Below are 12,991 nucleotides of genomic sequence, written 5' to 3'. Positions count from 1 at the left end.
TCAGAGAGAGAGAGAAACAAAACAACCAATTCCAAAGCTGAGAGGCGCTGCACAATACTTTTAAGTAAGCGGAGTACCGTGTGAGAGGTTTATCGCGCGTTACAGCACAAGTAAGAAGGGTGAGGAGCAATGAGAAGGTAGACTGTCAGCTGTTTCAGGAGTTTTCCCAAGGGCGTCTGTGTCCTCTGAGGGTGCGATCAGCGCTCCAGCTTACAACCTGAAGACTCTCCTGCTGAGCTCGTGCCTTCATAGGTTAGTGGTTGTGTGTAAGAACTGTGTGTGTGTGTAATTAAATGTACAGTACAATAATAATACTGTAATGTGATATTTGTAACATCTAATATGTCTTATTTTCTCTTATTTTGTCTAATATATTGGGTAATACGAGTGTAATGGTGTCTAAAGGGTGTTATTTCATGTCTAGAGGGCTCTAATAATGTTAAAAAAACGTATTTAGAAGGTCGTAAACAGGTTTTCTATACAGTGATCCCTCGCTATATCTCGCTTCACCTTTCGCGGCTTCACTCCATCGCGGATTTTATATGTAAGCATATTTAAATATATATCGCGGATTTTTCGCTGCTTCGCGGGTTTCTGTGGACAATGGGTCTTTTAATTTCTGGTACATGCTTCCTCAGTTGGTTTGCCCAGTTGATTTCATACAAGGGACGCTATTGGCAGATGGGCTGAGAAGCTACCCAGCTTACTTTCTCTGTCTCTCTCTCTTGTGCTGACTTTCTCTGATCCTGACATAGGGGGATTGAGCAGGGGGGCTGTTCGCACACCTAGACGATACGGGACGCTCGTGTAAAAATGCTGAAAGGATTATCTTCACGTTGTGATCTTTTGTGCAGCTGCTTCCTGAAACGACATTGCTGCAAGGTGCTTCGCATACTTTAAAAGCTCGAAGGGCACATATTGATTTTTTGATTGAAAAACATACTCTCTCTCTCTCTCATCTCTCTCTCTCTCTCTCTCTCTCTCTTCTCTTCTCTCTCTCTCTTCTCTCTCTCTCTTCTCTCTCTCTCTTCTCTCTCTCCTCTCTCTTCCCTCTCTCTCCTTTCTCCTTTCTTCTCTTCTCCCTCTCTTCTCTCTCTCTTTCTTCTCTCTTTTTCCTCTTCTTTCTCTCTCTCTCCTCCTGACGGAGGGGGTGTGAGCTGCCGCCTTCAACAGCTTTGTGCCGCGGTGCTTCGCATACTTAAAAGAAAACCAGCCCTATTGATCTGTTTGCTTTTTTCTCTATCTCTGTGACAGTCACTGCTCCTGATGCGCACTCCTTTGAAGAGGAAGATATGTTTGCATTCTTTTAATTGTGAGACTGAACTGTCATCTCTGTCTTGTCATGGAGCACAGTTTAAACTTTTGAAAAAGAGACAAATGTTTGTTTGCAGTGTTTGAATAATGTTCCTGTCTCTCTACAACCTCCTGTGTTTGTGCGCAAATCTGTGACCCAAGCATGACAATATAAAAATAACCATATAAACATATGGTTTCTACTTCGCGGATTTTCTTATTCCGCGGGTGGCTCTGGAACACAACCCCCGCGATGGAGGAGGGATTACTGTACTCTAACTGTGAAAATATTCGATTTATAAATAAAAAATCCTACTTCGCGAAAATTCATTTATCGCGGTAGAGTCTGGAACGGATTAACCGTGATAATAATTTTTTTTTTTAATTAATTTTTTACATTTATATAGCGCTTTTCTCACTACTCAAAGCGCTTAGCAATTGCAGGTTAAGGACCTTGCTTAAGGGCCCAACAGAGCAGAGTCCCTTCCGATTGCCAGTGCAGATCCCTAGCCTCAGAGCCACCACTCCGCCCCATAAACGAGGGTTCACTGTATAGGATTTTATTCCATAGTCATGTTTGGACATCTTAAGTTTTGTGGCCATTTAACGTCTTCAGAGCACTATCAAACGGGTGCAAATTAGTGTGATTTTTTTTTTTTTTGGTAAAAATTTGGCCAGGGTTTAAAAATCTCTTTCTTTCATAGATGCCTACACTATACTATTAGAAGCAGAAGACAAAGGTATCACTCTTAGCTCTGCTGCTTACAACATCCTCCTGAAGTCTCTTCTGGCAGAGAGCAATCTGGAAGACGCTATGAAGGTTAAAGACATGTAAGTGTGGTAGCTTGTACTTTGAAACCCCAGAATATACGAGAGCTGTCAGTGAAATGAGAAGGGTAGGAAGGGAGGGCCGCCAGTGGAACACACTGTACCTTTTCAGTCCTAGTCAGCGGCCACTATTGATTGTGTTGCTTCTGTTTTTAATTTGTCTCATCTGTGCGTTGCTTTAATCACTGACAAGGTCGGACCAAACGGGTGATTCTCACATTGCACATCTGGATGGATGACTTAAGGAGCTGTCGCCAGATGGGCATCAGAAGTGAGCAGTGAGGAGCTTATGTGGAGATTAAGAGGACTAGAGTGCTGTCTTTCTGATCAGAGATGTTTTCACTGACCAAGCTCTAGCAGGACTACTCATACGCCACAACCCCCCCCCCCCCCCCCCCCCCCCCCCGTCCCGTAATAAAGGATTAGCTGCCCAACACCAGCCCCCCGTTACACGGCTCTGCTCTTGTTGTAATTCCGTCTGTTACTCTGTTCCCCCAAAAGGGCAGTGTGCAGCAGAAACTGTGCATCTTGAAAAACTTGACGTGTGAACTTGCTGCTGATGGCCTTGTCATCTGGGGAGGCTGCCATTCAGAGTAAATAAAACGTGCCAGAAGCACACTTCAGTGGGGTTCATATTAGCAGAGAATTAAAACAAGATCAATCTAATGTTCTCTCCCACTCTCTGATCTGTCACTTGAGAAAGTAAGTCCAATTACAAAAACAATCTGTTGCTGAAAGGGCCAAACAAAGGCTTTCTTCCCTGCATTAGGCGTTTGGTTTGGGGGGGGGGATTATAGGGGTCTGCCTTCTTCTTTTTTTTCCCCCCTTCCTCTGGAGCCTCACTCCTTTATTTTAGTTTCTCTCCTCCTCTAATGTCACCTCACTCCTCAACCGTTTATTATCATATCAGATGCATGTCAGTAATTCTTCTTCCTTTCAGTGCCTGTACCCGAATCAAAGGCTTTACGCTGAGTGACGCCGCCAACAGCCTTCTGCTCATCACACAGGGGAGGCGGGGCCACCTGAAAGGTATGTCACCGCCGCTGACCTTTACGTCATTTTAATGCCTCTGCAGATTTCAGCGCGCAACGCCCTTCACGCGCTTGGATAAAGGAGTCCATTTAGCAAATTACCTGCTTATCAAGAGGCTTTTGTAGGAGCTGCGAGACATAAATTACTGTACATGCATTAATAATATCAGCTTGAATATGAATGTGCTTGTCATGTGGCCACTTAGTCCAGTTTCCATTCCATTAAACACAGCTAACATCTGGCTTGCTTGCTTTTTTTGTTATTAATTTAAAACAAAGCAAGAATTTTAAAATCTGTCCACAACAAGCTTCATTTCTTGGTTTGCACGAGGAAGTAAGGTCCAGCTGACTGACCGCTGCATCCCACTCTACCATGTCAAATGAGTGGTGTCATCAATCAAATGGAGAGCTCCTGTGGTCCTTCATTATAGTTCAGTGGGAATAAAGTATACTTTGAGTAAGGCTGGCCGAGGGGTCTGTGCTGGAGATGGCGACCATTATTGTTGTTTCAATGTGTTTTAATCCTTGCCCTGCTCTCCTTGCCAAAGTGTTCAGGTTTAAAGCTTGATTGAGCACAGATATTGGGAAGGCATGCTTTGGGACACTCTTCGCTGTATATGTGGTCATTTTAATTGGCCCCCTTGCATTTAGTCCTGTCGTGTACAGCAGGGGTGGGCAATGTCAGTCCTGGAGGGTCGCAGTGGCTGCAGGTTTTCATCATCCAACCTGCTGTATCCTAACTACAGGGTCATGGGGGGTCTGCTGGAGCCAATCCCAGCCAACACAGGGCAGGGCACGCAAACACACACACACACGGGACAATTTAGGATCGCCAATGCACCTAACCTGCATGTCTTTGGACTTTAGGAGGAAACCAACGCAGACAAGGGGGAGAACATGCAGACTCCACGCAGGGAGAACCTGGGAAGCGAACCCAAGGTCTCCTTACTGCGAGGCAGCAGCACTACACACTGCGCCACCGTGCCGCCCTTCATTCCAACCCAATTGCTTAATTAGAAACCAATCCTTGCCAATCTCAGCCAATATTTAATATTATGGCTTGTTAGTCTGCGCAATGTAAGGTTCTTATATCGTAGATTTTTTCCTCTCCGAGGATATCATCCAAATCCAGATAATCTTCAGTCTGTCACCTTTTTGTATTAAGTGTTTTATTGAAACACGCAGTGCATGATGAACACACAACAGAGATGTAAATGGAAACAAGCAAGATGGAGAACTGCTGGCTGCTTTGTCATTTACATTTTATTGCTAATCAGGAGCCATTAAAACACTGAATGCAGTGGTTTAAGATTGAAATAAGCAGTTAAGAGTGGGGGAACCTTAACAAGCGAGACCACTAAAATGAAGCATCAAAATGTCACTTAAGCAGTAAGTGCTTCTTCATCAGCAATAATTGACTTCTCATTAAGAAACGGGGTTGGAACAAAAACCTGCAGTCACTGCGGCCCTCCAGGACCGACACTGCCCACCCCTGGTGTACGGCATGGATGTCAAACTTCGGTCCTGGAGGGCCGCAGTGGCTGCCGGTTTTCATTCTGACCATCTTCTTCATTAGTGACTAGTTTTTGCTGCCGATTAACTCGTTTTGACTTCATTTTAATTGACGTGAATCAGACCCCTTTGTTGTTTCGTTTTCCTTAATTAGCTGCCAAACAATAATGAGAAACAAAACGAGCCGCCACACAACCTGTGCCCATCACACAATATCTGAAAATAAAGAAAAGTGAAGGTCTCAGTAAGGTTGATCTCTCAGGTCACCAAAACATTTTGATGGTGGTCTTAGAAAAAACAGAAAATCAACAGTCTGCTGTGGCGGAACGAGAGCAGCGACAAGCCATGGAATTAAATAACGGGCTTAATTAACAGCGAGACTTGGCTTCTCATTAAGAAACTGGTTGGAATTTGAAGACCCAATTTAGCTGGTCATCTGTTGACTCGTTTCACGTCTCATTTCCGTTTGGCTGTCATTTAATGAAGTATGAATTAATTCAGAGGACTGAGTCCTTAAAGACAAGACTATTAAACTGAAGGGAAAAGAAATTAATTAGCAGTGAAAACTGGTCACTGATTAGGAAAAGGGTTGGAATGAAAACCTGCAGCCACTGCGGCCCTCCAGGCCTGGAGTTCGACACCCCTGGTGTACAGTAAATCCTGGAGTAATTTATTTGATACATAGCAGCCATGACACAATTATTGGCACAAGTTTCTCATTGCAGTGAGATTAGACTCGCTTGCATTAAATTACCACTACTCTAATGACATGAATTAACCAATGTATTTGTAGTGCTGAAGGATAAGAGCTATATGGAGACCATCAGAAATAACTGTTATCACCAAGCATAAAAGGGGGACAGGGACATCTCCGGTGTCTGTGGTATTCCTGCTTCCACAGTTCACCATGTCACTTGCTGTTCACAGAACTGTCAAAAATCTCACAGGACAAGAGGACAATTGATCAAAGGAGAATTCAAAGGTTGATGAAAACTGTTGAAAGATACACCATTTAATACAGTGGGTACGGAAAGTATTCAGACCCCCTTCAATTTTTCACTCTTTGTTATATTGCAGCCATTTGCTAAAATCATTTACTTTTTTTCCTCATTAATGTACACACAGCACCCCATATTGACAGACAAAAAAAAGAATTTTTGAAATTGTTGCAGATTTATTAAAAAAGAAAAACTGAAATATCACATGGTCCTAAGTATTCAGACCCTTTGCTGTGACACTCATATATTTAACTCCGGTGCTTTCCATTTCTTCTGATCATCCTTGAGATCACCTTCATTTGAGTCCAGCTGTGTTTGATTATACTGATTGGACTTGATTAGGAAAGCCACACACCTGTCTATATAAGACCTTACAGCTCACAATGCATGTCAGAGCAAATGAGAATCATGAGGTCAAAGGAACTGCCTGAAGAGCTCAGAGACAGAATTGTGGCAAGGCACAGATCTGGCCAAGGTTACAAAAACATTTCTGCTGCACTTAAGGTTCCCAAGAGTACAGTGGCCTCCATAATCCTTAAATGGAAGACGTTTGGGACGACCAGAACCCTTCCTAGAGCTGGCCGTCCGGCCAAGCTGAGCTACCGGGGGAGAAGAGCCTTGGTGAGAGAGGTAAAGAAGAACCCAAAGATCACTTTGGCTGAGCTCCAGAGATGCAGTCAGGAGATGGGAGAAAGTTGTAGAAAGTCAACCATCACTGCAGCCCTCCACCAGTCAGGGCTTTATGGCAGAGTGGCCTGTCGGAAGCCTCTCCTCAGTGCAAGACACATGACAGCCCGCATGGAGTTTGCTAAAAGACACCTGAAGGACTCTGAGATGGTGAGAAATAAGATTCTCTGGTCTGATGAGACCAAGATAGAACTTTTTGGCCTTAATTCTAAGCGGTATGTGTGGAGACAACCAGGCACTGCTCATCACTTGTCCAATACAGTCCCCACAGTGAAGCATGGCGGTGGCAGCATCATGCTGTGGGGGTGTTTTTCAGCTGCAGGGACAGGACGACTGGTTGCAATCGAGGGAAAGATGAATGCGGCCAAGTACAGGGATATCCTGGACAAAAACCTTCTCCAGAGTGCTAAGGACCTCAGACTGGGCCGAAGGTTTACCTTCCAACAAGACAATGACCCTAAGCACACAGCTAAAATAACGGAGTGGCTTCACAACAACTCTGTGACTGTTCTTGAATGGCCCAGCCAGAGCCCTGACTTAAACCCAATTGAGCATCTCTGGAGAGACCTAAAAATGGCTGTCCACCAACGTTTACCATCCAACCTGACAGAACTGGAGAGGATCTGCAAGGAGGAATGGCAGAGGATCCCCAAATCCAGGTGTGAAAAACTTGTTGCATCTTTCCTAAGAAGACTCATGGCTGTATTAGCTCAAAAGGGAGCTTCTACTAAATACTGAGCAAAGGGTCTGAATACTTAGGACCATGTGATATTTCAGTTTTACTTTTTTAATAAATCTGCAACAATTTCAAAAATTCTTTTTTTTGTCTCTCAATATGGGGTGCTGTGTGTACATTAATGAGGAAAAAAATTAATTTAAATCATTTTAGCAAATGGCTGCAATATGACAAAGAGTGAAAAATTGAAGGGGGTCTGAATACTTTCTGTACCCACTGTAAATCTAAAGAGCTTAAAGCTGACCTTGAGCTGTCTGGAGTGATGCTTTCAAACTGCACCACAGGCTGCACAGTAAACTTGAGAGAGTCCAAAGGAGCCCCCAACGTTTAAAAGGCAACTATAGAAAAGCCTGACTACTCTGTCAAAGCCTGCCTTCAGAAACCAACATTTGTTTGGGAAAGTGAGCTGTGGAATGATGAATACAAGGCAGTGCAGACCAGGGATTTGTGTGTAGGCCGTGAAGTGAAGCTCATAAAGAAAAGCACACTGTGGCCTACGGTAGTTAAATCTTGTGTAGGTTTGATAACATTTTGGGTCAGAGACATTGAAGTTATTAACGGAATCATGAAATTGAAGGATTACCAGGGAAGTTTAGAGCGGGATATGCTACCCATTGTCAGAAAACTAAGTGGGGGTCAGGGGTCCTCCAGCAGTGCAATAACCCAACAACATACTCAAAAACTACAGAACAACGGTTAAAAATCAAAAGTGGGCCGATGTTGCGTAACAAAAGTTGGTAGATGTCCAATTATTTCCGAAGATGATGTTCATGATATACCTAAACTTCATGGGCGCCTGTAATACTGACCTCAAGTACGTAGATACAGTCCTTTCAGAAGGTGTACAGATCCCATCTCTTCTTATACATTTTATGTTTTCCAGCCTTATGACAAAATCTTTTCATTTTTCCCCCCTCCTCAAGAAAAATGCTTAATACTGCAGAATTCCTCCAGCTCTTTGGAGTATTTGTATATTTATTAAAATTAAAAACTGAAATATTGGCACTAGCACATGTATTCAGACACTCTGCCATGACACTTGAAGTGTGGCTCATGTTCATCTCTTTTTATTTTTTTTATTTTATTAATTTTATTGTAATCATTCATACAAATTGATCAATTTTTACAAAAGATAGGATTGAAAACAAGTCGCCCCCCACCCCTGAGAGAGAGAGAGAGAGAGAGAGTATGGCCAACGGGGTAAACCTTAAGGCTTGTCGACACACCTAAAGTGACGAGTTTAATAGGCCAGTAGAGATGAATGGAGAAGAAAAAGAAATGTGGAGATAGTTGCTTCCTCAGTGCTTTAAGAGTTTATTCTAAAATTTTATTGATTAGATCCTGCCAGGTTTTCAAAAAATTCTGTACCTCTAACTGAATATTTGATTTTTTCCAATTTCAAATAGTATAAAACATCAGTTACCCACTGACTTAGAAGAGGAGAGTTAGGATTCTTCCAGTTTAGCAAAATAAGTCTGCATGCCAAAAGTGTAGTGAAGGCAATCACAGTTTGTTTGTCCTTCTCCACTTTAAACCCATCTGGAACAACCTTAAACACAGCTGTTAGTGGATTAGGAGGGATTGTGACACCAAAGCTGTCTGAAAGGCACTTAAAAATTTTGATCCAAAATGATGTTAATTTGGCGCAGGCCCAAAACATGTGACCCAGTGAGGCTGGGGTTCATCTCTTCTTTTGATGAGATGTTTGAGATGTTTCTGCACCTTTTTTGTAATACAGATGTGGTCTGTTTAATTGATTGTACATGATTAGAAGGGCACATGTCTTTCAATGGAAGGTTCTAAGGCCATGAGGTCAAAGGAACGTAGAGCTTAGTGACAGGACTGTGATGGGCTACAGATAAGGGAAAGCTACAAAAAATGTCTGCAGTACTGAATGTTCGCACGTGCAGTGGCCTCCATAATTCTTAAATGGAAGAGGTTTGGAACAACCAGAACTCTTTTTAGAGCTGGCCATCTGGTTCATAGTGAGCAGCCATGGCAGTAGAGGTGATTAAGAACCTGATGGGCCACCTTGTGGAGATGGGAGAAACTTCAAGAAAGACCACCATCACTGCAATACTCCACTAATTTGGGCAGAGTGGTCAAGCGATTCATGATAGCCAGCTGGGAGTTTGCAGAAAGGTAACCTAAAGGATTCTCAGACTGTGAGAAGCAAGATTCTGTGGTCTGATGAAAGTGAGATAGAATTGAGGCCAAGCAGTTCAAAGTGTCATGTCTGGACGATCATCTACTCAGTATCACTCCAACAGTGAAGCATGGTGTTGGCAGCATCACGAAAGATGGTTTTTCAGCAGCATGAACTGGCAGACTAGACAAGGTTGAGGGAAAGCTGAGTGGAACAAAGCACAGAGATATCCTTAATGAAAACCTGCTCTAGAGGGCTGTGGACCTCAGAATGGGCTGAAGGTACATCTTTGAACAGGACAGAGACCCTAAGCACAAAAGAAAGACGACACGGGAGTGACTTAGGGACCACTCTGGGCATGTTCTTGAGTGACCCAGTCAGAGCCTGGACTTCAGCTCAACTGAACATCTCTGGAGTGATCAGAAAATAGCTGTCCACGGATGGCCTCTATGCAAACTCGCAAAGCTTGTGAGGACTTGCAGAGAACAAATGTCAGAAAATCCCCAAATCTAGGTGTTGGATGGCTTGTCAGGTCAGGCCCAGGAAAACTCCAGACTCCTACCAAAGGTGCTTCAATAAAGTACTGAGCAAAGGGTCTAGATACTTGTAGCAATGTGAGATTTCGTTTTTTTATTTTTAATAAATTTGTAAAAACGTTTCAAATCTTCTTTTTGCTTTGTCATTCTCGAGTCTTAAGTGTTGCTTGATGATGGAAAAAAATTGAATCTAATAAATGGTTTTATCCCGAGGCTGCAACCTGAGTGAATGTGTCAATTTTGAAGGGGTCTGAATACTTGCAGTAGGCACTGTACATAGATGCCACTTCTCCAGCAGTTCCCTTTCTGGTCTGGCCTAGACATCTAGACGATGTACGTGAGGCCTGCGCTGAACGTTGGTCATGGTGCCATACTGTGGCCATGTAATGCACTCTCATAAACTGGAATGTCTGTTACAATGGCTGCCATCTACTTTCTCTTTGGTCGGGATACACATGGGGTCCCATTCATTAAACTGGAACACAGCTTTACCTTGTAACCTGCCCCCAGGTGATGGCATTAATCACATCGCAGTTTAATTTAAAACATACGTACAAGAATTGAGATTGTCTGAAGTGTCTCTATTGATTGCTACAGATCTGCGCAGCCGCAGCAGCAGGTGACATTTGGTTGTGTCGTGCCAGTCACAACAAAGTCTGTCAGTTTCTGTGGCATCATCTGACTGGATGCCAGCAGTCTTGCTTTGTTGCCCAGCATTTTATTACCTTGAGGTTTTATGCAAGAAGATGAATGTTTAGTTTTATGTTCCTCTTGCTCTCTGACATAGTAAGCTGCATTACAAAGCATAAGCTTTATGCAAAGTTGTTAATAACAATAATAAAAGAAGGCCGCATGCTGGCCAAGCACAGATTCAGGTTAGGTACAGCACAAAATGACGTGTCACTGCCTACTTAGAAAGCAAACAGAACAAGCAGCAATGTCATTGAGAAGAGGGCACTTTGGGGTCTATGTAAGCTTCACCCAGAGGTCATTATTAAAGATTCCAGAGGGCCAGACTTTCTGTTTCACGTGGTGTCTACTGTTGTCCTAACTGCCCTCCATCTCTGAGGTGTGAAATATTTTACAAGAGGCTGCCTACTTGACAAAAGAACATTTTTTCACTCCAGGCATCATTCCCAGTCCACTGAATGCAGTCTATTTCTCTCTTTTGTTGCAGATGCCGTCAACACCTTGAAGTCGATTCTACAAGCTGAGCGGGTGCCCACACAGATGGCTATTACCCGGCTGGTGCAGGGCCTTGGAAAAGCTGGTGATGTTGAAGGAATCCAGGAGGTGGAGGGCCTGATGGAGAAACTGGCACAGCATATTAAATTGTCACGTATGCTGTATATCAACAACACTGCGCTGGCACACATCTACAAGTAGGTGAACATCCCCACTTAGTCTCTCTGTAACAATAACAACATTTATTTCTAGAGCACATTTTCATACAAACAATGGAGCTCAAAGTGATGAAGAAAGAGAAAAAAAGACAAAATACAGTAAATGATTACAATTAGGGAACACTAATTAACAGAATAAAAGTAAGGGAGGACAGAAAAAAACAAAAAAAATGCAATCTGCAGGGGTTCCAGGCCACGAGACCACCCAGCCCCCTCTAGGCGTTCTACTTAACATCAAAGACCTCAATCAGTCCTCATTATATTCAGGGTTCTCATGGAAGAATTTGATGATGACAGTAGTGTGGACTTCTGGCCTTTAATCATCAGTGCAGGGACATCACGGTGCTTTGATCAGGTGGTGGTGGCGCAGGTCACCACCACAGAAAACCGGAAAAAGAACAGAAGAGAGAGTAGGGGTTAGTACGGATTATGGAGCCACCATGAATAATGGTGATGATTGAATATACAGAGCATTAGGATTTAACTAAGATGAAGCTACGAGAAAGCCATGTTAAAGTAACGTGTTTTCAGCAGTGTTTGAAAGTGTGCCACCGTATCAGCCTGGCGACTTCCTATTGGTAAGCTAGTCCAGATTTTAGGTGCCTAACAGCAGAAGGTCGCCTCACCACTTCTTTTAAGTTTAGCTCTTGGAATTCTAAGCAGACACTCATTTGAAGATCTAAGGTTACGATTTGGAGTGTAAGGTGTCAGACATTCCAAAATAGAAGAGGGAGCAGATTATTTAAGGCTTTGTAGACCATAAGTAGGATTTTAAAGTCAATTCTAAAGTGTGTGGATATTTGGAGTTCCTATGCTGGAACCCACATTTAACCGTTTGGCCTCCCTAAATGCCTAAAAATCAAACTTTGTAGGTCTGTGAAAGTATATTTTAAATATCTGTTATGCCGTGTTAAATCGCACCTTACTGGGCTATCAAAATATTGTAGCAGCCTGCAGATAGCCCATCACTGGCAGAGCTGGAAAATGCCAGTCACAGGCTGGGTGGGCTAGATATATGAGTGGCAGCAGGAAAGGAGGCATGTCCTCTGACAAACCTTGGAAAATTGCACAGACTTGAAGTGAGAGAGCGCATGAGCCCCAGCGATACTGCAGTGTGCTGACGTTAGCAGAAGGTGACACAGTTTGCTAATACTGATGGGGAAGCACTGCATTGCCATTAACATGATGTGCCTCTGCGCTCCATACTCTTTTTCAAAGGTCCTTCATCCAAGTTCAGGGGCTCCTTAAGACTTTTTTTCATCTCCATTACGGTTTACACTGTACAGTGGAACCTCGGTTCACGAACGTCTCGGTACACGTACAAATTGGTTTACGACCAAAAAGTTTGCCAAAGCTTTTGCCTCGGTTCACAACCACACACTCGGTATACGAACAAGCCAGTTTCCCTTTCGCTTTTGTACATGTTCAGTCTCTCGCTGTGTACTTCCTGTGCAGCGAGCGAGAGAGAGAGAGTGAGAGAGAGAGCGCGACACACACACACACAGGCAGCGCGAGAGAGAGACAGACGCATAAGGTAGGAAGGCAGTTAAAGAATGCACTGGGCTTGATTTTGTTTTCACTTCTGTTTACAGTGATCGGTTCGTAGCGTGCATTGTTGCAATGTTACTTTTCTTGGTGGTTTATTAAATTACGGATTTTTTCAAATGTTCATTTTTTTCCCTGTGCTTAAAACTCATAAAAAAAAAATGTTTTTAGCGAGCGGTTGGTAGCGCTATAGCACGAACTATTGCAGTGTTAGTTTTCTCTGTCGTTCAAGGTTTTCTCAGTGTTATTCAATGTTTTTACATTTAGTTTACTATT

General features: G+C 43.2%; 1 protein-coding gene across 1 annotated transcript in view; it reads left to right on the top strand.

Moving 5' to 3' along the window:
* The window catches only part of lrpprc (leucine-rich pentatricopeptide repeat containing), a 110,638-nt gene that overhangs the window by 84,198 nt on the left and 13,449 nt on the right, over nt 1-12,991 (top strand). The window contains exons 30-32 of the mRNA XM_028820834.2: nt 1,998-2,124; nt 3,062-3,150; nt 10,945-11,149. Of these exons, the coding sequence (XP_028676667.2) occupies nt 1,998-2,124; nt 3,062-3,150; nt 10,945-11,149 (421 nt within the window). The remainder of the gene's footprint in view (nt 1-1,997; nt 2,125-3,061; nt 3,151-10,944; nt 11,150-12,991) is intronic.

This window comes from Erpetoichthys calabaricus, chromosome 15 (genome assembly GCF_900747795.2).
Source record: "Erpetoichthys calabaricus chromosome 15, fErpCal1.3, whole genome shotgun sequence".
Taxonomy (NCBI): Eukaryota; Metazoa; Chordata; class Cladistia; order Polypteriformes; family Polypteridae; genus Erpetoichthys; species Erpetoichthys calabaricus.
The sequence above is the reverse complement of the archived record's forward strand: the minus strand, read 5'-3'. Positions and strand labels throughout refer to the sequence as shown.